This window comes from Gracilinanus agilis, chromosome 3, assembly GCF_016433145.1.
Source record: "Gracilinanus agilis isolate LMUSP501 chromosome 3, AgileGrace, whole genome shotgun sequence".
In the NCBI taxonomy this organism is placed as follows: Eukaryota; Metazoa; Chordata; class Mammalia; order Didelphimorphia; family Didelphidae; genus Gracilinanus; species Gracilinanus agilis.
The window spans coordinates 95,938,589-95,966,003 of NC_058132.1; the positions used below are offsets into that span (position 1 = coordinate 95,938,589).

The window sequence follows — 27,415 nt, forward strand, 5'->3', positions numbered from 1 at the left end:
AGGAAAATGTAGGGCAAGTTCATGGCATAGTAGAACATAGATTGCATTAGGGGAACTATATGAGACAGGATATTTTAACATCCAGGCTTAGAGGTGTGACTTAATACTGATTTCACAGTCAAGTACAACATGACCTAGAAAATGATTAGTGCTCATGAGAGGTCAGAAAGAGTGATGTTTGAGATCCAAAGGACAGATCACCCTTAGCTGGGGAAAGAAGGGAAGGGTTAGAATGGGGTTGTAGGTCTAGCAGAGAGCAAAGGAGAAGGCGATGTCCCAGCTGTGCATTGAAGGTGAAGATGGAGTGGGAAAGTAGTGGGGATGGGAGGCCACTGATGGCTCTTTTAATAGAACTTTCTTAGACATGTTGGGCTCCAGTGGAATGAATTCTGTTCACAGAAGCCAATTGGATCTGTTCCATGGTTGCACTCAGAGAGGGCCAGATTACGGAGAAGGGTGTTTTATAAGCTATATTCCTAGAAATCCTACCCTTGGCCTCTTACCATCAGAGCCTTCTCTATCACTTAAGAAGGAGAAAAATCCCAACTTATCAGGCCCACCTTACCCGCTTCTTCATTTAAAATGCTATTTTTATAAAGTGCACTATAGATCCCTTCTCCATTCACTCCTAGGATACAGACTCTAAGAAGGAGAGGAAGCCTTAAATACTATCCCATCTAATACATCCTACCCTGCTCCATTTTCCAAGCCAAGTGGGAGGGTAATGTAAACATGTCTCCTGAGAAGCAGGAGGTAGTGGTGGAAAAAACATTGAAGTAAGAATCAGGAGTTATGGGATTTGAGTTCTGGCCTGGCCACTAGCTGTGAGACCCTGGGTAAGTCCCTTCCTTCTCTGGGTCTCAATTTTCTCCTTTATACAAAGAGGAGGTAAAACTTAGTACCTCCAAAGTCACTTCCAACTCTGACAATCCATGAATGTAGGAAGGGAGAGACTTCTCTGAGGTCATGCAGGAACCAGTTAGTGGCTAGGAGGTGGTTAGCATTCAGTAATCACGAATTCCATGAATCTCAGGATTCCTCCTGAGTCTATCACCATGACAGTATCTGTTCAGAGTATTTTCCAGCTCATGACTGGTCTGCTGTTTTTCCTTAGAAAGCCCCTATGAGTTATTAGTAGATCAAAACAAATGAACAATTGGCTAAGAGGAGAATACTTTTTGTCGATTTGCCTTGGGAACCTTGGCCTTCTCTCAAATTAAATGGGACTTCAGGCTTCATCTTTTGATAGAGAATAATTGAATGGGGCTACTGAGGCTTATTCCTAAACAGGTTAATATACAATAGTTACTTGCTTAACTTTTTTTTTTTTTTTTTTTTTTTTTTTTTTTTTTAGTTTTAAACCCTTAACTTCTGTGTATTGGCTCCAAGGCAAAAGAATGGTAAGGGTAGGGAATGGGGGTCAAGTGACTTGCCCAGGGTCACACAGCTGGGAAGTGTCTGAGGCCGGATTTGAACCTAGGACCTCCGGTCTCTAGGCCTGGCTCTCAATTCACTGAGCTACCCAGCTGCCCCCTATACTTGCTTAACTTTTTATCACTTGCTGTTTATGTGACCTTGAGTGGGTTTTCTGATCACCCTGAACCTCAGTTTGTTCATCTGGAAGATGGAAATAATTATAATGCTCATCTGCCTACTTCACAAGGAAAATACTAGAGAAATGGAAGCTGTCATTTTAACTCTCTACTTTGAGAATGTCTGCCAGGACTGAATGTGGTCAGTAGCTTCCAAGGTTGAATGCTGGGAGGAATTCCCTATTAGCCCTCCCCCTTCCCATCTTATTTCCTCTTTAATTTATTCAATTTAACCCAATAAATATTGACTAAATACCTGCTAGTGTGCTAAGCTGAGGATACACAAATTTAAATGACTCAATATATGTCTTCAAGGAAATTACAATTTATCAAGAGGAAAAACATGTGTATGCTAGAGAGACTGTGATGGAGGCAGAGGAGATTGCCACACAATGTCAGGAGAAAATTGAGGAGGCAGAGATCACTTTCAGCTGATGAAAAAGTGAGGAGAGGATGAGGAGGGATTATCCCACCCTCCCATTAATTGCAAAATTCCATGCAAAAAGGTTGGGGGATATGGGCTGTATAGTGTAAATATGTATAGTAATACTGTGTATCAGTTCCAAGGCAGAAGAGTGGTAAGGGTAGGCAATGGGGATCAAGTGACTTGCCCAGGGTCACACAGCTGGGAAGTGTCTGAGGCCGGATTTGAACCCAGGACCTCCTGTCTCTAGGCCTGGCTCTCAATCCACTGAGCAACCCAGCTGCCTCCCAGGGTGATGTCTTGATTTGTGAATTTCATCAATCTGGAACACTGCTGAGGAAGGCAGTATGGCGGGGTGGGGAGTGGGGAGAGGTGTTCCTGGCTTGAAATCTAGTGGAGCCTTCTACTTGGGGTCAAGGCTCAAGGAATTCAGTTCCAGTTCTGCCACAGATTTGTTGTGTACCCTTGGTCAAGTGGCCTGGCTACTCTGTGCTTCCATTTGCCTTTTTAAAAAAACCCTTACTTTCCCTTTATCTTCCATCTTAGAATCAATAGTGTATATTGGTTCCAAGATAGAAAAACAGTAAAGGCTAAGGAATGGACGTTAAGTGACTTGCCCAGGGTCAAACAGCCAGGAAGTGTCTGAGGCCAGATTTGAGCCCAGGAACTCCTGGCTCTAGGCCTGGCTTTCAATCCACTGAGCCACCCAGCTGTCCCCTCCATTTGTCTTTGTGTAGAAAATGAGTATGCTCTACAAAATCATCTATAAAATCCCTTTCAGCTCAAAGCACCACAGAGAGATGAGGCGGACAGAGCACTATGTAAAGTAATAAGACTCTACATAAGTAATAATAGGTGCTCACATTTATATAGGGTTTTACTGTTTATAAAGCATTTTCTAACAAGGTAAATAGTGCGAGTACTAGTATTCCTACTTTATAGGAAAGGAAACTAAAGCTCAGAATCCAAGTGACTTACCCAAGGTCAGACAGGAAATAGGTAAGTTATTGTTATTATTTTTGAGAAACTAGAAGGAAACAAAGGAAACTGAACTAAATAAATACATACATGGAGTACACTGAATGAATGAAGGCTCATGGACTTGATCACTCAAAGGCCATTTATTTTTATTTCACACACAATTCTATTAACTTGGTCATCTGGATTCCTATCACAGTGGAAAAGATGTGAGGAATTAGCAGGAAGAAGGTTGCTCCTAAAAGGAGGAATATTTGGCCAGCTCTTGGCTACTCCAAAGAGCAAGGTATGAGACAGAAACATGACGGAAAGCAATTCAATAACAAGAGTTTTTGTTACTATAGCACTTTAAGGTTGCAACAACTCTTGACCTAGCATGATGATCTCCATTTTATACATGAGGAAACTGAGGCTCAGACAGTGATTGACCCAAGGTCCAGTAGCTAGTAAGTGGCAGCGTTACCACTGTGTCCCCTGCCACATAAGTACTCAGGCAGAAGCCTGGAGCCATTTATTGTATGTGTGGAGAAATATCTCTTCCCTCACCTCTCAAATGCTGAAGATATCACTACTCTGAATAAATCACGGAGGCTTACAATCATCACAAAAGCTGCTGTGAGAGGAGCCACCCCTCTGTGCTGGGCTATAAAAGGGAGTCTCCACCGTAGAGCAACCATTTCATTTTTCCCAAGGTCAGTCAGTTAAGAGATCCCAAGAGTTAAGACCAGGCTCCCAGGAGTCTTGGTGGTGATGAAACTTCCATCTTAAATTACTAATAGCTTGCCTTGGGGCAGAGACACCTGAAAATTGCATGAACTCTTGCCAATATTGGCCCAAGAAGAAAATTCCCTAGTCCCAGGGTGTGACTGTTCAGCTTAAGATTTAGAAGCCATGGAGAGGGGTGTTTAAGAGGGAAGTATTCTTCAACTGTAACAGCCTCTTGGAGAGATGAAGAGAAACTCAGTGCAGCACCAGCCTTGGGGTTGTTTCTAGCTCCCTTAAGTCTGATAGCTCAGAGATTGTTGTTCAGTCAAGTCCAAGTCTTGGTGACCCCATTTGGGATTTTCTTGGCAAAGATACTGGAGTGGTTGGCCATTTCCTTGTCCAATTCATTTTACACATGAGGAAACTGAGGCAAACAGAGTTAAGTGACATGCCCAGAGTCACACAGCTAGTGATGAGTGTCTTTGAGGCCAAACTGAATTTAGGAAGATGACTCTTCCTGACTTCAGGCTGGGCACTCTATCCACTGTGCCACCTAGCTGTCCAGCTTGGCGACAGATCCCTTTTGTAGGGAGAAGAGTTGCTCAGAAGTGCCAGTCTCTTGAAGAAAATGGATAAGTAGTTTTTCTGGTATAAAATAAAGATTGTTCTATCCTGATATATGCATTATTTCTTGAGGACTCATAGGGGGAGTTGCTGGGAGGTATAGTTGAACTCTACTCTGAGATTTCCTAGAGTAACTTCTGGGTAAGTAAAGTGATCTCAGAGGCATCCAGGTGGTATAGTGGTTAGAGTGCCAAGCTTGGAGTCAGGAAAATTCCTCTTCTGAGTTCAAGTCTGGCCTCCAATGATTACTAGCTTTTGGACCCTAAACAAGCTACCTAACTCTCTGCCTTAGTTTCTTCATCTGTAAAATGAACTGGAGAAGGAAATGGCAAACTACTTTAGAATCTTTGCTAAGAAAACTCCAGTGGGGTCGTGAAGTGTTTCATATATATATATATATATACATATATATATATATATATGTATATATATATATATATATGCTAAACAATAACAAGCAGTTTTTTTTTTAATGAGTCAAAGACAGAATGACTGAGGTGTTTGTGAGGGTGAGTGAGGATGTGCCTCCAAGTTCAAACCAGGTATATGTAATCTCAGAGCATGAGGTGCTAGGTCATATGTTATATATCAAATACATTTTAGAGGGATTCTCCTAGAATTTGATGAAAAGAATCATAGGTTTTGTGCATAAATACATAAGCTTTCATTATCTGGAAGATATTTTGTCATCATTATCGAAGTTCACAATTCATATAACATTTTGTGGTTACTCAATTCACAGACATTCTTTCATAAATCCTCATACTCAAACTTGTAAGATAGAAAGTTTGACTACTATTACATCCATTTTGCAGAGGAGAAAACTGAGTCCCAGAGGAGAAAAATGATTGCCCAAAGAAACAGAGCCAATAAGATGAATTGTCTTCAGGCTCCAAAAGTGTGACAGCCCCCATAGCATGATTTAGCTTCAATTTTATTTCAAATTTATCTCTGAAAGGTACTGAATTAGCAATAAAAAGATAATACTCAGCATAGTTTTAACACTTCCTGTGAGAAGGGAGTTCTATACCCACCATCAGAGAGATGACAAGATAGGCACCTTCTCTAAGGACACCATGTCTCCAGACTTACTTCCAAGAATCGAAATTCTCCCATCTTGATGGAGACAGTTTTTATTCCGTTGAAACAAAGTTCCAATTCTTTTATAGCAGGAAATGTGTGAAATGTCTCTAAATGGGGAAATGAGAAATAGAACATCTGCATCTTTCATCTCAGAGACACTTAGAGTTAAAAAACCATACATTGAATAGAAAAGCCAAGGAAAATAAATCTACACAATAGAAAATTCAGTTTTGTTGGTTTGCATTAGATGGCTATTGCCATTAACTTGTAAAGAACATTCTAATTCATTATGGATTTATTGAGGACTTACTATGGGCAGAGATGCTTAGTGCTAGGAATAAAAAGAAAAATAAGAGATGGCCCCTGGTTTCAGGGAACTTATACTCTACTTGACAATCCAAACTATTCTTATTTTTGTGATATAGAGTCAGAATCATGAGAATAGTCTCTGATTCTAAGATTTTATTATTTTGATTCCAAAACAGTAAAATCTTAGAATCAGAGACTATTATAGACTCAAACATATTTAGAATTATAAAGTCTCAGAATTATAGCATTATAAAAAGTATAGAATAATAAACTCTTTTTAAAAAACCCTTACTTTCTTTACTTACTTTTCTGATTGCTTAGCTCTTATCTGCCTGGCAGAGTGATAAGAGCTAGGCAATGGAATTAAGTGACTTGCCAGGGTCACACAGCTAAGAAGTGTCTGAGGCCAGATTTGAGCCCTACACTCCTAGTTTTAGGTTTGGCTCTCGATCCACCAAACCACCTAGCTGCCTCTGAATAATAGACTCAAGTTCAAACAAGCTTAGTCACTGATCTTCTATTAATGTCCTTATCTAACGCATTCTCACCCCAAGGAGGTGACCCTAGGTGTTCAAAGGTCAAGTTAGTAGAATACAAACCCAGGTAGTCCCTGGAAACCTGGAAAGGCTTTGAGGACAGGCCCAGTGACACAATAAAAGACTTAATGCCAGGTTGGCCAGAAATGATGAATTTTTTCAGTCCTTAGCAATTCCCCCAAACCATCTACTAAGTTGTACAAGGGTCGAAATTTGTGCCCTTGAATGGAATACCCAGATTCCAGAGTCACAGACCTTTGAAGTGTTGAAGTAGTAAGAATCTTTAAATTAGAAAATAATCTTGGAATTGTTCACAGTTGATCTCATAGAATTATTGAATCTAATAAGATCACAGAATTTTAGAATCATAGAATCTTAAAATTACAGAGTATTAGAATCTATGATTCTATGCATTATAAAAACACTTTGTAGAATATAAAATTCTATACAAATATAAGCAATTATTCTTAGATTTTTTTGTATCTACTTTTTAGCAAAAAGAGACAAGTGACAAGAAAAGAAGTTTATGTCAAAAATTTAGTAGAAATAGCAGAATTAAAAAAAACAACACCCTTCCCTAGTATGGTAAACAGGATCTTATAATGGCAGAATTGGAAGAGCCCTTGGACACAAGCCACAGAATGTTTGGGCTAGAAGGACTCTTAGAGATCATTTAATCTGACAGAGTAGGAAACTGAGGCCCAACCAGAAGAAGTGATTAGCTCAAGGTCATGGAAGTCATAGGTAGGAGAGGTGCTTGAACCCACATCCTTCACCTCCTTTTCCAATCCTTTCTATTGTGCAAGAATGATGACCTTCCAGAATTTTTAATTGGCAGAAATCTAACTGTATTCAATTTTAAGTCAGGAAAAGAGGATTGGACATATTAAGGTTTTCATCAATAAGAAAGCAAAGTAATATTCAAATTACCAGAATGTGAGCATTCAATTAATTGTGGTTTTATGAACCTTTTTGATTTGCCCTAAGGCTGCCTCCTTTACACCTCAAGGGATTCTTTGAGAGGAAATTAATTTAAGAGGAGCTAGAATGTGTTATCCTTGCTCCTGACTGTCTGCTAGAAATACACGAACTTATCTCTTATCAAAGCGTTTGTTATTCTAAGACAAGGCAATGTTGTAGGGTAAAAAAATAATCTTCACCTGGGAGTCAGGACACCTGGACTTTAGGCCTAGTTTTGGTCAAGTCACTTCTCCATAGACCTCAGTTTCCCTAACTATAAATTAAGAGGAATTTTTACAAGAATGGCACTGGTTTTGTTTCTCAATCTGGTGATATCTCCTCGCCTTGCCTCAATATGTGTCCCTGGTGCTTACACTCCTGATGCCTATATTTACTGAGAACCCACAGAGAGCCAAGGGGCCAACCCTCATGAAAGCCCTTGAGAATTAGGCAAGTCTGTTGAGAGATGTGGCCTCTTTTGTGTGCCAGACCATGAATGAGCCTTCTTTCACATCATAGGGATGAAGAAGGTTGGCTTTCAATGCTTTGATTGTTTATTGATGGCCATGAGTTTATGCTGTGCACTCAGCCATGGTAGGTGCATTAGGATAAAGCCACCAACAACATCATGGCCATCAACAGCCTGGCCAAACTTGCCATAATGGATGGCTATCTCCCATGCCTTGAATATTCTCCCTCTTCACCTGTGCTTCTTGAATTGCCTCAAGACAGAGCCTAGGTACTACATCCTATACTAGGCCTTTCCTAATCTCTCTAGCTGTTAATACTCTCTCCCTCTTGAAATCAATGTCTTTTCTTTGAATATCCACATTCATTGTTGTGTTCTCCCAGAAGAATGTCAGCTTCTTAAAAACAAGTAGGAAAAGAACCAACAGAGAGCAGTGTCAGGAAAACCTAAAGGAGAGAGAGCATACAAGAGAAGAGTTGATTAACAATGTAAAAAAGAATGAAGATTGAGAAAAGGTCACTGGATTTAGCAATGAAGAAATCAAAGGTAACTTGAGTTGAATAATGAAGTCAGAAGACCTACTAGAGAGACTCGAGAAAAGAGTAAAAGGAGAGGAAGTGAAGGCAATGAGCATAGACAGATTTCTCAAAGAATTTGGCCATGAAAGGGTTGGAAAGATATAGGATGATAGCCATTGGGGATGGTCAAATCAAGTGATAATTATATAAGACACTGGATGTATTGCTTGGCAGCATTGGTATAACCCAGTGGTTCCCAAACTTTTTTGGCCTACTGCCCCCTTTCCGGAAAAAATATTACTTAGCCCCCTGGAAATTAATTTTTTTTAATTTTAATAGCAATTAATAGGAAAGATAAATGCACCTGTGGCCATCACCGCCTCCCTGGATCACTGCAGCACCCACCAGGGGGTGGTGGCACCCACTTTGGGAATCACTAGTATAACCTATATCAGACTATTTACTGACTAGGGAGAAGGGAGAGGAGGAAGGGAAGGGAAGAATATGAACTGAGAAATGTCACATAGCAATTGTCAAAAGTTGTTTCTATATGTAATTGAAAATATATATATGACATTGGAGAGATGTATGTTTGTAGGCAAGAGGGAAGAAGGCAGTAGATAAGTAAAGATGGAAGATTAGTAAGTATGTAAAGATGGTAGAGGGGGCAATTTGTTGATGAAGTTGGAAAAGAACAGGTCACTTGTTTGCTTGACAAGGAGACATCTTCATTAAAGACTAAGGAGAAGAAAGAGATAGAAGGAGTGATAGGAGGAGGAGGGGAAGGAAGGGACTTGATGCATGTCCTCAGTTTTTTGCAGTGATGTTTAAGGTGATGTCCTCAGTTAAAAGAATGGAGGGAAGGTGTTACATGACAGATCTGAGGAATGAGGAAATGGTTTAGAAATGCCACTGTGGCAAATGGGATTGAAAAACAATCAGGGAATTGTAAAAGGATTGCCTTGCTACAGTGAGGGTCCAGTCGAGATTCTATAATATAAATCTATAGTTGACTCAATCCTTTATGATTTTCTCCAATTCTGTTCAATAGCATTTGAATAAGAGTAAAGCTGTGGATAGTGGGAATAATTCAAGGCTGGGGCTTGGCAGAGCATGATTAGTAATAGGATAAGGGGACAGGAGGCTCAAGTATACAGGATAGTGTAGAGTTTAACTGGTTCATCAAAGGGTGGAGATAGGAAAGGGAAGAGAATGTAGCCAATACAGGGGGTTAGAAATGATAAAGAACTGAGAGATGAAGAAATTAGAAGTCACAGTGAGGACAAAGAATAGGATGAGGGATTATTAGGCAGAAGAAAAGATAAAATGATAAAATGATGACTAGATAAAGGAATTTCAGAGTTAAGGTACATGGAAGTAGAATATTTGTGACAACAAAATTAAGGGTAGGAGGACTTCTTTTTGTAGTTAAGGTGGAGGGGTTGGACATAGGAAATGAGTAAATTTAAAGAAATGGGAAATTTTATTCAAAAGAGTATTAATATATGTTGAAGTTCCTAATATAATGGGAAGAGTTGGAGTGGAGCGGAGAGAAAGACTAGGCACTGAACTCACTGAGAAAGGAAAGACAGTATTCTAGATAGTGTGGGTAGGTAAAAGCTACCAGAACTATGCCTGGGTGATACATTTCCATTGAATGAACCTCAAAAGAGAAGTTACTAAGTGATACTGGCAATGAAAGAGTCTGGAATTGAAACTGGTAAACACAGAGTATTCTGACTCTGCCTGCTCAACCAGTGAAGTAAAGGAGAGGGGATTATGGGTAAAAGTATAATTGGTGTTGGAAAGAGTGGCTAGGGATGTAGTGTCATCATGAGAAGCTGGGTCTCAATTAGTACTAGAAGAGAGAATGGGGAAGGAAAAGGTTTAAGATGAAAGGAAGTTTGTTAATTATGGGGCAAGAATTCCAGAGAGGACAGTCAAAAGGGAAGGGGGCTATATAGAGTGGTCCATTTGGTTGGGCAGAGTTGAGGAGGGTGAGAGTAAGGGATGAGGCAGTGGGGGATGGGGGATGGGGTTTTCACAGTGATATCCAGAGGTTCAGAATCACTAGGTATGTGATTGTGTATGGAGGAGTTGGAGAGATTATGATGAGGCTGGAGTATTCTAACTATTGAAGAATGAATTTTTGAAGAGTATCAGTGCCTAAAGAGAAGTCAGTCAAGGGAAGACGGTTATTAAATTAAACTTAAAAGCCCTCCTTTGAGATCCATCCTTAATATTAGGCAGTGATGCTGTATCCAGTGAAGCCCAAGATGTCCATGTCACAGCAAACAGGAGCAAATGAAGAAATGGCTTGGGAGGGTCAAGAAAGGAGGCAAATGCTGATAATCCAAGGAAAACCTCCAGAGCACAGCAAAAGGCTTTGAGATGAGCAGGGGCAATCTGAATTGGGGTTCACAAAGAGTTTCATGAGAGAGCACCTAGGTGGCTCAGGTCCTGGTTTCAAATCTAACCTCAGACACTTCATAGCTATGTGACCCTGGGCATGTCACTTGCCTCCCATTACCTAGTCCTTACCCATATTCTCCCTTGGAACCAATACACAGTCAGTATTGATTCTAAAACAGAAGGTAAGGGTTTTTAAGGCTCCCTGAGAAGTTTTTGGAGAGGTGGAGGATAGAAGAATATATATTCCAGTTCTAGGGGACAACCAGTACAGGAAAAGGGAGATAGAAGGTCATGTGTGAAAAATAGGTCATTATGGCTATACTGTAGGATATATAGAAGGGAATGAGTCTGGAAAGGTAGGAAGAAGACATTCTATGAAGGACTTTAATGATAAACAAGAACTTATATTTTGTCATATAGACAATAGGGAGTCAGTATGTTTTATTTCATGGCTGTGTGTATGTGGCATGATCAGATCTGAGCTTTAGATAAATAACTTTGGCAAGTATGCAGGGGATAAATTTAGAGAGGGGAGAGACCTGAGTAAAGCAAGGAGATCAATTATATTAGTCCAGGTAAGAAATGGGAAGAGATCCTGAACTAAGTTGGTAGTTGTGTAAGTAGAGAGAATGGATCAGATATCCTGATTGTTGTTGTAGAGGCAGAAATGACAAAACTGAGCAGAGGATTAGATAGATGGGTGAAGAGTCAAGGAAGACAAGGAGGTTAGAGATCTGGCTGGAGGCTGAAGATCTAGGTGACTAGGGGAATAGAGGCACCATCAAGAGAAATAGGGAAATTTGAAAGAAGGGTGTATTTTGGGGAAAATATGACTTCTGTTTTGGACACATTGAACTTTGAGATGTTGTTGAGTCATCCAGTTTGAAATGCCCAACAGACAGTTTCTGAAACAAGCCTGGGACTCAGGAGATTAGGTCTAGATATGTCTGGAAGTAATCTGCCAAGATATGGTCATTGGACCCATAAGAACTATGATGTTCCTTAGTGAGTGAAAATATAGAGGAAAATAGAGAAGATCAAGAACAGAGCCTTGGTGTTCACCCACAGTTAGAAAATATGAAAGAGAAAATGATCTAGTAGAGATTATGAAAGAGCAAACAAGTATAAAGAAAACCAGGAGATAATAGTGTCATGAAAACCTAGAAAAGATAGTATCTGGGAAGATGGAGAATCAACAGTAACAGATACTTATAAAATGGTCAAGAAGACTAAAAAGAGGGGGGCAGCTGGGTAGCTCAGTGGATTGAGAGCCAGGCCTAGAGACAGGAGGTCCTAGGTTCAAACCCGGCCTCAGCCACTTCCCAGCTGTGTGACCCTGGGCAAGTCACTTGACCCCCATTGCCCACCCTTACCAATCTTCCACCTATGAGACAATACACCGAAGTACAAGGGTTTAAAAAAAATTAAAAAAAAGACTAAAAAGAGGCCTTTGGATTTGCCAAATCATAGATCATTGGTAACTTTGGAGAGAGCAGTATCATAGTGATAAGACTAGAAATTAGATTGCAAAGGGTTTGGAAGAGAGTAGAGGGATTGAGCATAATTTTTTTGACTGAGAGAGAAGAGATATAGGCAAAATAAAGAGAATGGTAAGATCAAGTTAGGATATTTTAAGGAAGGAGAGTTTGCACCTGTTTATAGGAAACTGGGAAGGAAGCTCTAGACGGGGAGAGATTAAAGATTAGTGAGATAGAGGAAATGACTGAGTGGTCAACATGCTGGAGAAAATGGGAGGGGAGGGAATGAAGAGTACACAAAGAGGGGTTAACCTTGGCAGGGTTGGTCACCTCTTCATCAGAGACCAGAACAAAGGATGAAATTCTGAGAGGTAACATCAAGGAGCTGTGGATGAATGAGGAGGAGAAAAGAAGCAACTCTTGGAGGATGATCTCTATTTTTTTTCAATAAAATATAAAATGAAGACCTAGCCTGAGAAGGCAGAAGAGGAGGAGGGGAAGGGAATAAGCATTTATTAAGTACCAACTATGGCCTTAGCATTTTAAAAATGTTATCTCATTTGATCCTCACAACAACATTAGGAAATGGGTGCTGTTATTCCCATTTTACAATTGAGGAAAATGAGGAAGATAAAGGTTAAGTGACTTGGGTCACACAACTGATAAATGTCTGAGCCCAGATTCGAGCTCAAGTTTTTCTAACTCCAGGCCCATTGTTATATCCACCATACCACTTAGCTAACAAGAAGGTAGAGCTGAGAGGGATCTCAAAGAGAAGTTTTGGAACAGCCAAATTTCAGAATTTTTGATCGTAGAAGTGAAACACTTGTGGGTAATGCAAGATCAATGATATGACCATCCCTGTGTGGCAGTCCAGGAATGATTGAATAGGTAATGAGAGTTGAGTAGATTGAGGAGTTTGGAGATTAGGGTGTTAGAGGGAAACTTACTATACTTGTTTGAATGTACCGACATGAACACAAAAGTTGTGAACCAAGTCACTTATATCATGGAGAAAGGAAAAAGAATGCTTTAGGGTTTGGTGGATAACAGGTACCAGGATATGGTTTGAATGATGGTTTGGGATAGCCTGAATCTTAATGAAGGAGAGCTTGTTGAATGATGGAGTTTGTAAAATGTAATTTTTAAAGATGATGACAGTTTAGGTTTCTAATTTTATAAATAAACAAACTGAGCACCAAAAAAGTCAAATAGTGGCATAGTTGAGATTCTAATCCAAGTCTCCTGATTCTTAGCTCAGTATTCTTCCTATTGTACTGAGACTGCTTTTAGTCATGTAGGTCTCCAAATATTGACAGTGTCATGCTTGTCATACTTTCAAATAGTCTTGGGGTAATTCGTGGCTAAGTTTTCCTCAGATAATCAAATTGTTTTTCTTTACCAAGAGCAAAACTTAATACATATACCTCTCACACACTACCCCAAATCCAGAAACTGGCATGGTTTTCCCAAACATGGTGTTCCCAAACTACCTTTTCCTTATTGTTGATATTAGATAGCTTCAGTACTTTCGAAAACTGCGAAATCCCCAAATGGACTTGCACAAAGTACCCTGCAAAGGGTAGGGCAAGGGACTATGAGTGATTATGAAGCTGACTTGAGGAATTGGGCAGAAATAGTGCCTGGGCCAGCACCAATGCTAATATGCTCTTGGCTCAGACCTGCCCATTAATTCTACTCAGTCAATGAACCAAGACTAGAAGCATCCTTGGACCATAAACAAGAACTCTGAGGGAGGTGAATTATGGTTGGGTATTGGCAATATTTACATAGGATCCTGGATTGGGAGATATCTAAACAACTCACTTTATAGTAACATAAACCATCTCATTTTATAGATAAGGAAATAGAAGCTCATGGGATTTGTGGCAGTCAGGAAAAATAGCACTGAACAATATGAATCATGCAGATGGTATTAAGGGACAATTCAATGATCTTGTGATCCTTCTATTCTGAGCTTAAATTTCATCCAGTATCTTCATTTTATAAATTAGGCAACTGAGGTCCAGAGGGGGAAGCAACTTGCCTATTTCAGGACCCCTTCCATTACATCATACTTTCTTGTTCTAACTGTGTGATCCTGGCCAAGTCAACTAACCTCCGTTTGACTCAGTTTTCCCTTCTGTAAAGTGGGGATAATAATAGCACCCACCTCCTAGGGTTATTGTGAGGACCAAATCAGACAATAATTGTAAAGCATTTAGCACAGTGCTTGGCAAACAGTAAGTACAATATAAATATTAGCTATTATTGTTCTTGCTCATTTTGAAGTCCAATGTGTTATTTTATCCTTATAGAGAACTATAAATATCTAACATCTAAGAGTTTTTGTAGTGCTCCCTGGATCAATGAGAGAGGTTGAGTGGTCCATTCATGGTCATGCTACTAGTATGGATCAGAAGTTAGGAGAAGACTTGAAAGCCAGGCTTTCTTGAAAACTCAATTATTGTTAGTACTGAGTAGGTGGGGAGGTGCTACAATCAGGTGTGGATATAAACAATGGGGCAACTGGCATTTGGTATTGCATACTTGACTAGTCAGTGATGCTCCCAGTGTCCCAATAACAGTTTAAGCTAATGATGGCTAATTGCCTTGGCACTTCCACCATAGTATTTAGGGCCAGATAGTGGGAGGAGCTAATGGTGTATTGAATTATACCAGCTTATAGATAATAGTGAGCAAGAGGGCTAAGGATGAGTGTAGAGGAAATACCAGTTGAGGCACCACATAGCTTCCTTACCTATAGTGCTGAGACCTGTTTCCTCTCTCCCAGGTGGTTATGTGTCATGGAATTAGAGCAGTAAGGCACATTAGTTGTCACCAATCCAGCACCTCCACTTTATAGATAGGAAAACTAAGTGTAGAGAAGGGAAGTGGCTTGCCAAAGTTCACACAGGCAGAAGATATGGGATTTAAACCCAGGTCCACTCATTCTAAATGCAATGCTCTTTCTGCTAGAACATACCATCTGTGTTTATTTCCAGTGGTGGTTCATTCCAAAAATCAACAAAATCATCTTCCCAAAAGAGATATCTGGGTGTCAATGGATCCAGGCACAGCAAAAGAAAAACAGATTGCACAAATCTTATCATTTCAGAGTTGAGATTTTAGTGGATGCCTAATCCAACCCACAAGGGAGAATTCCTTCTACAACACAGTCAAAAAAAATGGTTATTTAGTTTGACTTGAAGACTTCCAGTGAGAGGGAGACCGCCCCATAATGAGGCAACCCATTCCACTTTTCTATAGTTTTGATTAGAAAGTTCTTCCTCCCATCAACCCTAAATTTGCCCTTTGCAACCTCTGCACATTGCTCCTGGAGTAAGACGGAACATGTCAAATCCTCTTCCAAGTGATACCCTTTAAGTTGTACTTGAAGGCAATTGTCTTGTTTTCCTAAGCCTCCTCTCCTCCAAGGTAAAGATCCCTGGTTCCTCCAAATGATTTTCATAAGACATGATCTTGAGACTCTTTACCATGCTGGTTGGCCTTCTCTGGATTCTCTCCACATCATCAATATCTTTCCTCAAATGAGGTGTCCCAAACCATAATACATAAGATATGGTCTGACCAGGGAAAATTACAATAGGATTAGCTTTTTATACCTGGAAACTGTACTTTTTAATCAAGCCTAAGATCACATTAGCTAATGCTGCATTGTATACTGTGGACTCAGTAAGTTTATAATCCACTTCTTTTTCTGATAAAAAAAAAGATTTTTTTATCATTGTTTAATCATGTCATTTAGGTATTATCTTGTACTTAAAGACTTCAGGTTTTTTTGAGCCCACTTAAGTCTTCAAATTTGTTCCAATTAAATGTCATATTAGGAGTCAGCATAATTTTATAGCATCTGTTATCCAATATGTCAACTACTTTTCCTAGCTTTTTGAGATTTTCATTTTTGATAAATATGCCGTCTATCCCTTTAACCAATTTATGGGCAAAAATGTTAGCCAACACAGGATCAAACATAGATTCCCCCCCAAGGAACTTTCCAGGAAATCTCATTTCAAGTTGAAATCAAACCATTGATGACTAATCTTTGAGTATGCCCATCTAACCACTTCTAAATCTATCTAATTGTGATATTGCCAAACTCTGTCTCTCAATCTTTCCTACAAAAAAAAGCATGAGAGATCTCAATGTTCTGATAAATCTGGGTAAACTAACTTTACAACATTCCTCTAATCTATCAGTTTGGTAATGCTGTAAAAAAAGGAAATAAAATTAGTCTGGCATAGCTTGCTCTTTCTGAAACAATGCTGGCTCTTTGCGACTGTGGCTTCCTTTTCTAAATGTTTATCAACCATCTCTTTAATATGTTCTAGAATTTCCCCAGAAATCAGAGTCAAATTCCCTAGACTATAGTTTATAGATTCCAATCTTTGTCCTTTTGTTTTTTTCCACTTCAGAACAACATTTGTCTTGCTCTAATAATATAAAACTCTTCTGTCCTACAAGATCTTTCAAATATTACTGATTGGCTCAGCAATCACTTCCAACAAATAATTCTTTCAAAACTCAAGGGTTCATTTGGCACAAGGGACTTGAATTTATCAAGAACAATTAAAATCTCTCTTATTACCTGCTTACTTAAGAATTGACCTTTCCAGTACAAAGATCGTTCTTGCTTGCAAAAAAACAAACAGAAAACAAACAAAAGCAAAAGCAGAATTGAGCAGTTCTTCTCTCTCTCATAAGTTATCCTTGTCCCATTTGCCTCCAGCAATGGCCTTATTCCTTCTATTATCTGCTGCTTTTCTCCAATGTAGATTCTAAAGAATCGTTTTTTGGTTGTCCTTCCCTTCTTTTGACACTTTCCACTCAGTTTATATTCCTGGCACTATTTGTATAGGATTTGGATGCTTTCATACTCATCATCTGTTTGTCACTTACCATTTTTTCCACTCTCTGTATTTATATTTTAAACATCTAAATTAGTTGGCAAGCTATATGCATATTCACACAGGCCTCTTGCAACAATTGCAGGTTGTTTTTTTTACCATATACCTCCTGCAGGACATTCCAATCAATCCTTGCCTCTATTTTTCCCCAGACTAAAATAATCTTCCTCATAACCCTAATTCCCTTCAAGGCTCAACTCAATCAAAGATCGACTGCTTCAAGAGGTCTTTTTTGGTTTCTATAATTGTTGGTACCACCTTTTATGTAATAACTGTGGATTTGTATTGTATATATCTTGTGTTTAATTATCCCTGAATATACTATAACCCCCAGAAGAAAGTAAGCTTCTTAAGGGCAAAGATTTTTATTTTTATCCATCATCTAGCACAGTGCCTGGCATACAGTATGTATCTAATAATCTTACTGATTGTTTTCCCATCCTAATTATTTTCTTCTGAATCTATAATTTACTTCTTGAGAGTATCCCAAATTCTTGGGGCTATCACTGTACAATTTTAATCCATAGCATCCTACCTATTCTTCCTTTGAGTGCTTTGAAATTATACACTCTAAGAAGAAAATGATCACTTCCCCCAGGATTTCCATCATGTCCTCTCTTGCAACAGTTCTTTTCTACTATTGATAACCACATCAAGAATAGAATTGTTGATTCTGAACTTTTAAAGGATGAAATTATTATTAAAACCAGTCAAGAAGTATTAACTCCTTTTTTTTTTTGTTTGTGCGTGTGTGTGTGTGTATGTGTGTGTGTGTGTGTGTGTGAGAGAGAGAGAGAGAGAGAGAGAGAGAGAGAGAGAGAGAGAGAGAGAGAGAGAGAGACGGAAGAAGGACAAGAAGAAAGAAAGAGGGAGAAAGAGAAATTGTTATGTGTCTGGATAATTGAAATCCCCATTACTACTATATCATGTCTCTGTGAAACACTTATGCTCTTTTCCCTGAGATTCTCATCTATTGTCTTTTTCTGTCTTAACAGGTGGTCTATAGTATATTCCCATACCAAACTCCTTTGTTTCTTTCTTCAATGGTCAAATGATCTCAATCATTCTTATCCCCACTCTAGTTCTAGATTTCCTCTTAATATATAATATTAACCCCATCATGTCCCCACTTTTACTTATCCAGTTCATAAGAACGGACCCTATGAGACACATTCTAGGAATGGGTTTCATTCTGCCAAGTCCCACAGATATATATAATGTCAAATTTACCAACTCATGTTAGGGCCTCTAGTTCATCTCTTGTTATTTAAATCTGAGCTTTTGAATATGAAACTTTAAGGCCAGGGGTTTTGCCAGTGGCTAATCACCAGTAGCATTTGGATCATCCATTCTAAAATGCGGGAATACTTCCAGGAACACTTTTATGTTTCAAGATTCTTTCCAGTTTTAACATTCTATTTTCCAAGACCATCTCTAACTCTGATATTCTATGTTCTAAGGTCACTTCTAAAAATGTCCTATGTTCCAAGGTCCCTTCCAGCTCTGACATTCTATGTTTTAAGTTCCCTTCTGGTTTTAACATTCTGTTCCATGGTCCCTTAAAGCTCTGACATTCTGCATCCGAGTTTCCTTGCAGCTCCCACAGTCTGTGCTCTGTGTTCTCCTCTAGGTTTGACATTCTTTAGCCTAAGGTTTCTGCTCTGATGTTCTATAATTTTGAAGTTTTTCTCAAACAAATGTTCTGTTTTCCTTTCTCTTTGATTCCACATTCAACATTTCTCTAGAAATGTATTTCTCTCTTTTCTATCTATATAAATCTTTGCCCTTCAAAACCCAGGAAAATGAACTCTCCTCCACAAAACCTTTCTATACCAATCCAATACACACTGACTTGTTTTTCCATCTTTGGATACGTCTCTAGTATTTTCCATCTGTATTATTAACTGAGCCATATTTTTGCATTGTCTTATGATATCTTTATTAGTACCTCAAACTGTTTCTATTTGTATTTGTATTGACTTTTCACAGAATAATATGTAGCACTCTTATTTATGAAGTACTTTATTCTTATCTCATTACATTCTCATAATATTCCTATCAGTTACTATTGAAAGTATTATTTTATAGAAGAAGAAAATGAAGGTCAGAGAGATTAAGTCCAAGGTCCTATATAGCTATTAAGTTTATGTTCTTTTTCTCCCCAAATAGACTATACGCTCCTTGAGGACAGGGTTTTTGTTTTATGTATATTACATGTACATATAATATATAAATGGTATGAATATATGTTGATATATATAATTATACTAACATATACTTAAAACCATTACCTTCTGTCTTAGAATCCATACTCAGCATCAGTTGAAGGCAGAAAAGTGGTAAAGGCTAGGCCTTTGGGATCAAGTGACTTGCCCAGGGTCACACAGCTAGGAAGTATCTGAGGCCAAATTAGAACCAAGGACCTCCTGTGTCTAGGCCTGGCTCTCTATCCATTGAGCCACTTAGCACCCCCCACCCCAGGCTCTTTTAGTAATTTTTTCTCATTCTAATTATTTTCCTTTAAATCTTTAAATTCTTGACAGAATTCCAATTTCCTAAGCTATCATTGTGCAACTTTAATCCATGGTATCCTACCTATCCTTCCAGATATTTGTATTTTGTCCCTTGTATAAGGCCTTGCAGACTTTAGTTTTCAATTAGATTTAATTCAATAAAATTTTATTAAGGATGTATTTGTAGAGCCCTGAGCTAGGCATTGGATCAGGGATGAAGAAACTATCTGCTCCCTCATGGAACTTCTGACATGATCATGGAAGAGAATACATGGACTTAATTCAATCGATCAAATCTCTCTCCATTTAAATTGGCAGAAGGTCTTTCCTTCAATGGTCCAAATACCAACCTGTCTACACCTGTGAGCCATGGGGCTGAGAAAAATTCATCACCTGGTGGTCCCCTTTCTAGCCAGAAGCCTCTCTGTATGTTGCTAGGCTGGTCCTTGAATGACAGACACCCAGTCCATGTCAGGCCTGTACTTGAAGCCTGCAAGAACTTGTGTGCCCCTGGCTCAGTGTCTGAGAAGCTGGGGTCACGTCCAGAGCGTGATGGGGCAGCTGAAGAGTATTTCAGTGCAGGAACACACACCCACTACTGCATTGCCCAGTAGCTTGTGGTCAGCAGGTTAGGGAGATGCAAACACAATTCTTTAGCATGTGGTAGAAGGGGGAAAAGTCATCACTGACTGGGAGGATGAGGGAAGGCTTCACAGAGAAGGTGACACTTGAGGGAGGCCTTGAAGGAAGGGCAAGATGACAACAGGTGATTGGGGGAGGTGGGGCAGGCTTGAAGAGAGTAGGATAAGCCAAAGATCTTCAGGGAGCAATTATTAAATCAGCACAGAGGAGAGCTGGTGTGGCTCAGTGGCAATTCTACCAGAGGACAGCTTACCTAGGGGTAGCAAGTTTTCCGATGCATTGATATAAATGACAGCATCAAAGTGCCTGAAGTCCTTTTCCTTAGCCTGGAAGGATGGGATGACAAAACAAAATAGGGCAGAGAACAGTTTTATTTCCATTTCAAGAAAATTTGGTGTGCTTGGCCAGAGTTGGAGTAATGCTTAAGAATAGTCGAACTCTGTTACAAAGCAATTCAGCACAAATTTTTTTAAACCCTTACCTTCTGTCTTAGAATCAATCCTGTATATTGGTTCCAAGGTAGAAGAGGGAGGGATAAGGGATAGACAATGGAGTTTAAGTGACTTGCCCAGGGTCACACAGCTAGGAAGTGTCTGAGATCAGATTCTCTGTCTCCTTGGGAGACAGAGGACTCCCTGTCTCTGGGCTTTGCTTTCAATCCATTAAGCCATGTAGCTGTCCCTGAGTCTCAAGTTTCTTTATTTGTAAAATGGGGCTGCTAATCCTTGCACAAACTAATCTCCCTGAATTATTTTGAGGAAATTATTTTTAAAATCTAAAACCATTATAGAAATTTTAACAATCTGTCCTTTTCTGAGTCTCAACTCCCTTCTCTGAAATTGAGAATACTTTCACTACCTATAGGGTAGTTTTTAATAAAATCTTGGACAAGTCAGTAACTCTTTCAATCTTTTTATCCATAAAAATGGCCATAATTCATTCCCAATTTACCTACTGGGTAGGACTATTGCGAGGATCAAATGAGATAGTTCTATGATGCATTACATAAATACAAGGGATTATTATTATACCATTTGTCTAATAACTAACATCTGGTGTGTCCTTTTCTCTTCCTTTTCCCAGTACAAAAGCAGGGGTTTCCAACTCGAGGCATACTCACCTTTAGAATAAATAAGAAATTTATCAAGGGAGTAAGGGGAATTATTTGGTAAATCACTATATTAGCCTATCGAACTTAATTGATTTATTTCTTATGAGCACATGCAAGACAAACTCTAGAATTTATTTCCTTTCCTACTGAATAAAAATGAGAAAGTTTGCCAGAAGCTGAGGTCACAAAGACATAAAAAGGTTGGGAAAAAAAGGTTCCAGGGTAGGGTGGATGTGGACAAAGTCTCCCACTTCCTCCTTTAAAAACACTGAGAACATTTAAAAAGTAGCCTGGTTTTAAGGCCTTAGACTAATCTAGAAAAGAAATTCTTTTCAGTCTTTCTTAACCATAAATTCCTAAACAATGTCTTGCTCCCATTTCTTCAAATTTTCCCTAGAGGTAATTAAAAGGGCCCAACAAGGATCAGGGCAAGGGACCCTGGACTGATCCATCTGAAGGGATGACTCATTCGAGGGGCTGGCTCTTTTTTCTTATGTCTGGAAAATATTAGGGTATATCAGAAGGAGGAGCTCTCTTGATTACTTTAGGTACCTTGAAATGTGAGGGTGGGGGCCTTCAAGAGAAGGGTCAAGAAAGGATTAAGTGATTTAGGAGAATTTTCTTTCTTTTTTTTTTTTTAAAACCCTTGTACTTCGGTGTATTGTCTTATAGATGGAAGATTGGTAAGGGTGGGCAATGGGGGTCAAGTGACTTGCCCAGGGTCACATAGCTGGGAAGTGGCTGAGGCCGGGTTTGAACCTAGGACCTCCTGTCTCTAGGCCTGGCTCTCACTCCACTGAGCTACCCAGCTGCCCCTGGAGAATTTTCTTAAAGATGAAGTGATGATTGTTCTATTAAATGAAGTAAAATGTCAACACTAAACAGCAACAGTTATGCCATTTTCCTTATCCAGGATTCTGTACCTGTTACTTCAAAAGTTCTTGCATCTCAGGGTTTGAGAAGACTGTCAGTTTAGACATTTCTCTCCTAAACTAGAAATGCTTGGATTTCAGTTGTGTCTGACTCTTTATGATTCTATTTGGGGTTTTCTTGGCAAAGAAAACTGGCAAAGATACTGGAGTAGTTTACCATTTCCTTCTCTAGCTCATTTTTACAGATGAGGAAACTGAGGCAAATAGGGTTTAGTGTCTTGCGTAGGGTCATACAGCTATTAAGTGTCTGAGGTCAGATTTGAACTCAGGAAGACTCCAGGCCTGGTACTCTATGATATACTATGCAACTAACCAATCCAATTAATAACAATTAGAGGTAACAATGCTGTGTAAAAGTAGAATGAGCTGCTTCTGGAAACTATGGGCCCTCTCCTCTATGGGGGTCTTTGAAGAGGCTAAGGGTTTTCGTGACAATTATTATTATTACTGGGTACCTATTATTTCTGGGGTGGTTATTATTATTATTATTATTATTATTATTATTATTATTGTTACTACTAATTAGAATCTCTTTGAGTTATGGGGTGGACTAAATGGCTTCTTCTAATTCTAAAATTCTTTGATTCTGTGAAATGTTTTCAAATTGTCTCACTGGATCCTAATGGGAGGTAGCCCATGGAAGAATTCCCCTCATTTTACAGAAGAGAAAACTAAAAACCAAATAGTGTATTTGGTGTGCCCAAGAAGCAAGCGGTAGGCCCAAGAATAGAACTCAAACCTTCCAAATTTTAGCCCACTTCTCATTCCAAGGCCCACGATCAGCTCCAGCCAAATTAAGTTGCCAAAGGAGATAAGCTGTAGCAACATTCTCTTGGGTTCAGAGCGTAGCCTTGGCAGAAGCTATAAGAGAGAATTTATACTCACTTTTGCAATCTTTTGGCCACTGATATTCACAGTACACAAATCTGTAGGTCTCTTTACACAGTGGTGCTTCAGCTGAAAACAAACAACAATTAGCTCTTTTCATTACCATTCAGAACAACGAGAGAGTTCTCTATTCAAACTGTGACAAGGGAAACCTTTCCAAAATGTCCAGTGTACATAGGAAAGGTCATTCAGCCCACAGCAGTGTACAGCATAGCCATTTGGAGCTGTGCAGCCGAAAAGATGCCAAACCCTCCCAGACAGATAGAAGGGATCTTAGAACAAAGAACACAGAATGTTACAAAACTGGAAGGAATCTTTGAGGTAATTTCATCCAGCCTTTTTTTTTCCTTTGTAAAAGTATTTTTGTTTTCCCAATTACACGTAGTAGCATTCTTAACATATGTTTTCTGAAATTTTAAGATGCAAATTGTCTCCCTCCCTCTCTTCCCTCTTCCCTCTTGGAGACGGTAAGCAATTTGATTTCAGTTTTACATGTATTAGCATGCAAAACATACTTCTATATTAGTCGTTGTTGTAAAAGGATACTCAGAAAATCAATTCAGTTTAATTCAACAAAGCACTGGGGAGGCCACAAAGACAAAAACTGAAATATTCTCTGCCATTAAGGAATTTATATTCTCTGGGAGAGGTAGAATTTGCATCCAGATAAATAAATATGAACTAATTTCCAGAGAGAGAAAGCACTAACAATAGGTGAATCAGGAAAGGTCTCACATTAAGTATGAACTTAGGTGAACTTTGAAGGAAGCTAGCAATTCTAAGGAGAGGGAGTGCAATCCAGGAATGGGGGTGGGAGGTAGCTTGTGAAAAGACAGAAGGCATAAGAGGTGGCACATGTTGGTTTGGGGCACAATTAGGCCAATTAGCTGTGACATAGAATTTGTGGAGGAAAGTAGGGTGAAATAAATGTGGCAAAAGTCATTGGGAATGGGGGCAGCTAGATGGCTCAGTGGATTGAGAGCTAGGCCTAGAGATGAGAGGTCCTAGATTCAAATCTGGCCTCAGATACTTCCTAGCTGTGTGACCCTGGGCAAGTCACTTGACCCCCATTGCTTAGACCTTACCACTCTTCTGCCTTGGAGCCAATACACAGTATTGATTCCAAGACAGAAGGTAAGGGTTAAAAAAAAAGTCATTGGGAACCAGCTTGTGGAGAGCCTTAAAATGTCAGCTAAGAAGCTCATCTTTTATCTTAGACATAGTAAAAAGCCACTGAAAGGTTTTGAGTAGAGAAATGATGTGATCAGGCCTCTCTCTTAGGAATCTGGTAGCTATGTAGAGAATGGATTGGAGAGGAGAGAGACTAGGAGGCAGGGGACCCAGTTTTAATGAAGCTACTGTAATTATCAATGCCATAGGTCAGGGGTCGGCAACCTTTTTGGCCGTGAGAACAAAAACACCACATTTTTTAAAATGTAATTTCGTGAGAGCTGTACAGAGCTCACAGTGCCACTCCTGTAACAGTGCCTGAAAAAAAATGGACTTTATGGCTCCTGCAGAAAGAGCCATACATTGCCGACCCCTGCCACAGGTGATGAGGACCTGAGGCTAGGGCAGTGATAGCATGAGTGGAGAGAAGGGTAACAATGTGAGGAATATTATGGCAGGAGAATTGATAATTGATTGAATGTGGGGGACAAGAGAAGAGGTGAAGACAACTTTGAAGGATAAACCTAGGGACCTGGAAAGATGGTAGAATCTTCAGCTGATCTAAGGACATCCAAAGGAGGGAAGGATTGGGTGTGTGGGTGGGAATGAATATGATGAGTTATATCTTGGACATTTTGAGTTAATGATGCTGATGGAACATCTAGGTGAAGATTTTTAATAGTAGACAGTTGGTGCCAAAGGGATTTAATTGCCCCTTAAACCCACCTTTTCTCCAAATTTCCATATTTCTGTTTAGAGTTCCACTATTTTTTTAGTCATCCAAATTAAAAACAACATAATCCATGACTCTTTCCTCTCTCCTCTCTCTTCTCCCCTCCATATAATCAATTGCAAAGATTCACTGATTCTTCTTCCAAATCTTTCACATCTTTGCTCAGAGAATTTGAGCCACCATAACTTTTCACTTTCTTGTAACCTGTTACAAGAGCCCCCTAATTGTGGTCTCCTAGCTTGTGGTCTCCCCTACTCCTCACTTCATTCTCAATACAGCTGCCAAAAAAATCTTTACAACAAAAGTGAGACCATGCTGCTCTCTTACTGAAGAATCTTTAGTCCCTTTAGGACAGGGTTCTTAACCTGGGGTCCATGGACATCCCCCACAAGAAGTCTGTGGACAGATTTCAGAGGGTTTGTGAATTTGCATTTTCAATACTTTGACAACTGTATGCCAATCATAATTGGTTTCCTTTCATCCTACATATTTTATTTTATTCATTTTAAAGCATGATTCTGAGAAATGATCTGTAGCTCTTCACCAAATTGACTGCCAAATGGGTCTTTTTTTCTTAAAAAGAGTTTAAAGAACCCTTGCTCTAAAGTAAATGGCAATTTCTTGAGGTGGTGTGTAAAGACCTTCATGAACAGGATTTAGTCTACATCATTTCCAGGATTATTCTACCTTATTTCTTCATGGACTTGACATTTCAGCCAAACTGGCCTCCTCTGAAATTAAATGCTGTATCTGGTCTCTGTGTTTTTAGATAAATTGTCCCCTATGCCTGGAATGTGTTTCATTTCTACCTATTTCTCTGGGTATTTTAGCTTCTTTCAAGACTCAGATTATGGCCACGTCCTATAGGAATCTAGCTAATTCCTCTAGTTATGCATTCTTTCTCCTTTCTCAAATAATCATTTAAATACTTATTTGCTTACATATTATATTTTACTACCCCGCCCCCCATGTAAGCACCCCAAGGGATTGTTTTTTGTTTTGCACCTAGCCAGTGCCTTGAACATTTATTACTTTAAGTTATTTTTTTCAGTCATATCTTGACTCTCTAATCCCATTTGGGGTTTTCTTGGCAAAGATACTGGAGTGGTTTACCATTTCCTTCTCCAGATCATTGATAGATGAAGAAACTGAGGCTAACAGGGTTAAGTTACTTGTCTACTGTGCTAGTCAGTGTCCGAGGCCAAATTTGAACTTGGGGAAAATGAGTCTGAATGCTCGTTTTATTGGATTAGAGCAGGGGCTCTTAACATTTTATCATGGACTCCTCTGGTAGTCTGGTGAAACCTATGGATTCCTTCTCAGAATAATGTCTTAAAACACAAAAAATAAAATACATGGGATTACGAAAGGAATCCATTTTATGGAAATACAGTTATCAAAATATTAAAGACATACACAAGTTTACAGACCTCAGATTAAGAACCTTAGATTGGAGAGATTTGAACTGGATACAAAATTTAGGCTGTCCTTTGTTTGGAGGCATCTAAGGGGGACTCTCCATGAAATAGTTACATGCTCACTAGGATCTCTGACAGGATACAGGGAATTTAAACTGATTCATGGACAGACTTGGGTGGATGACCTCACTTTGTAGAACTGTCATTCTATCTAGTAAAATGTTTGCTCATTCCCACTCTTGGATGTTGAGAAGACAAACCAGTTATCTAGTTGTTTAGTAATGTCTGACTCTTTGTGATACCATTTGGGGTTTTCTTGGCAAAGATCCTAGAGTGGTTTGCCTTTTTCTTCTCCAGCTCATTTTACAAATGAGGAAACTGAGGCAAACAGGATAAAGTGACTTGCCCAGGATCACACAGCTAGTACATGTCTGAGGCCAGATTTGAACTCATGAAGATCCAACCCCACCACTCTACCCACTTTGCCACATAGCTGTCCCATGTAGTACAATATACTTCTGTTCTAAGTGAGTAAAGGATCCTATGCCCATGAACAATTTCCTTTTTCCAGGAACAAGTGATGATAATTTATAGCAGAACTGTGTGGCAAAGACCTGCGCTTCTTTCAGCCTAAGGGAAAACTACGGTGATAATTTCTTCCTCCTGTGAGAAATTAGTGGTGGCTCATGGCAAAAGCATATGGTGAGGAGGCAAGTAGGTAACTCAGTAGATTGAGGGCCATTCCTAGAGATGGGAGGTTCTGGGTTCAAATCTGGCCTCAGACATTTCATAGCTGTGTGACCCTGGGCGGGTCACTTAACCCTTATTATCTAGCCTTTACTGCTCTTCTGCCTGGGAACCAATACACAATATTGATTCTAAGATGGAAGGCAAGTGTTTAAAATAAGAAAAAGGAAAAGAAAAGAGAAGAGAAGAGAAAAGAAAAGAAGGAAAGGAAAGGAAAGGAAAGGAAAGGAAAGGAAAGGAAAGGA

The 27,415-nt window shown here is 39.3% G+C and overlaps 1 protein-coding gene across 1 annotated transcript in view; it reads right to left on the reverse strand.

The window, feature by feature from the left end:
• XRRA1 (X-ray radiation resistance associated 1) overlaps positions 1-27,415 on the reverse strand; it is an 86,634-nt gene that overhangs the window by 29,354 nt on the left and 29,865 nt on the right. The window contains exons 4-6 of the mRNA XM_044665989.1: positions 23,100-23,171; positions 20,425-20,497; positions 5,416-5,513 (exon numbers count right to left, since the gene is read on the reverse strand). Coding sequence (XP_044521924.1) covers positions 5,416-5,513; positions 20,425-20,497; positions 23,100-23,171 — 243 coding nt within the window. The remainder of the gene's footprint in view (positions 1-5,415; positions 5,514-20,424; positions 20,498-23,099; positions 23,172-27,415) is intronic.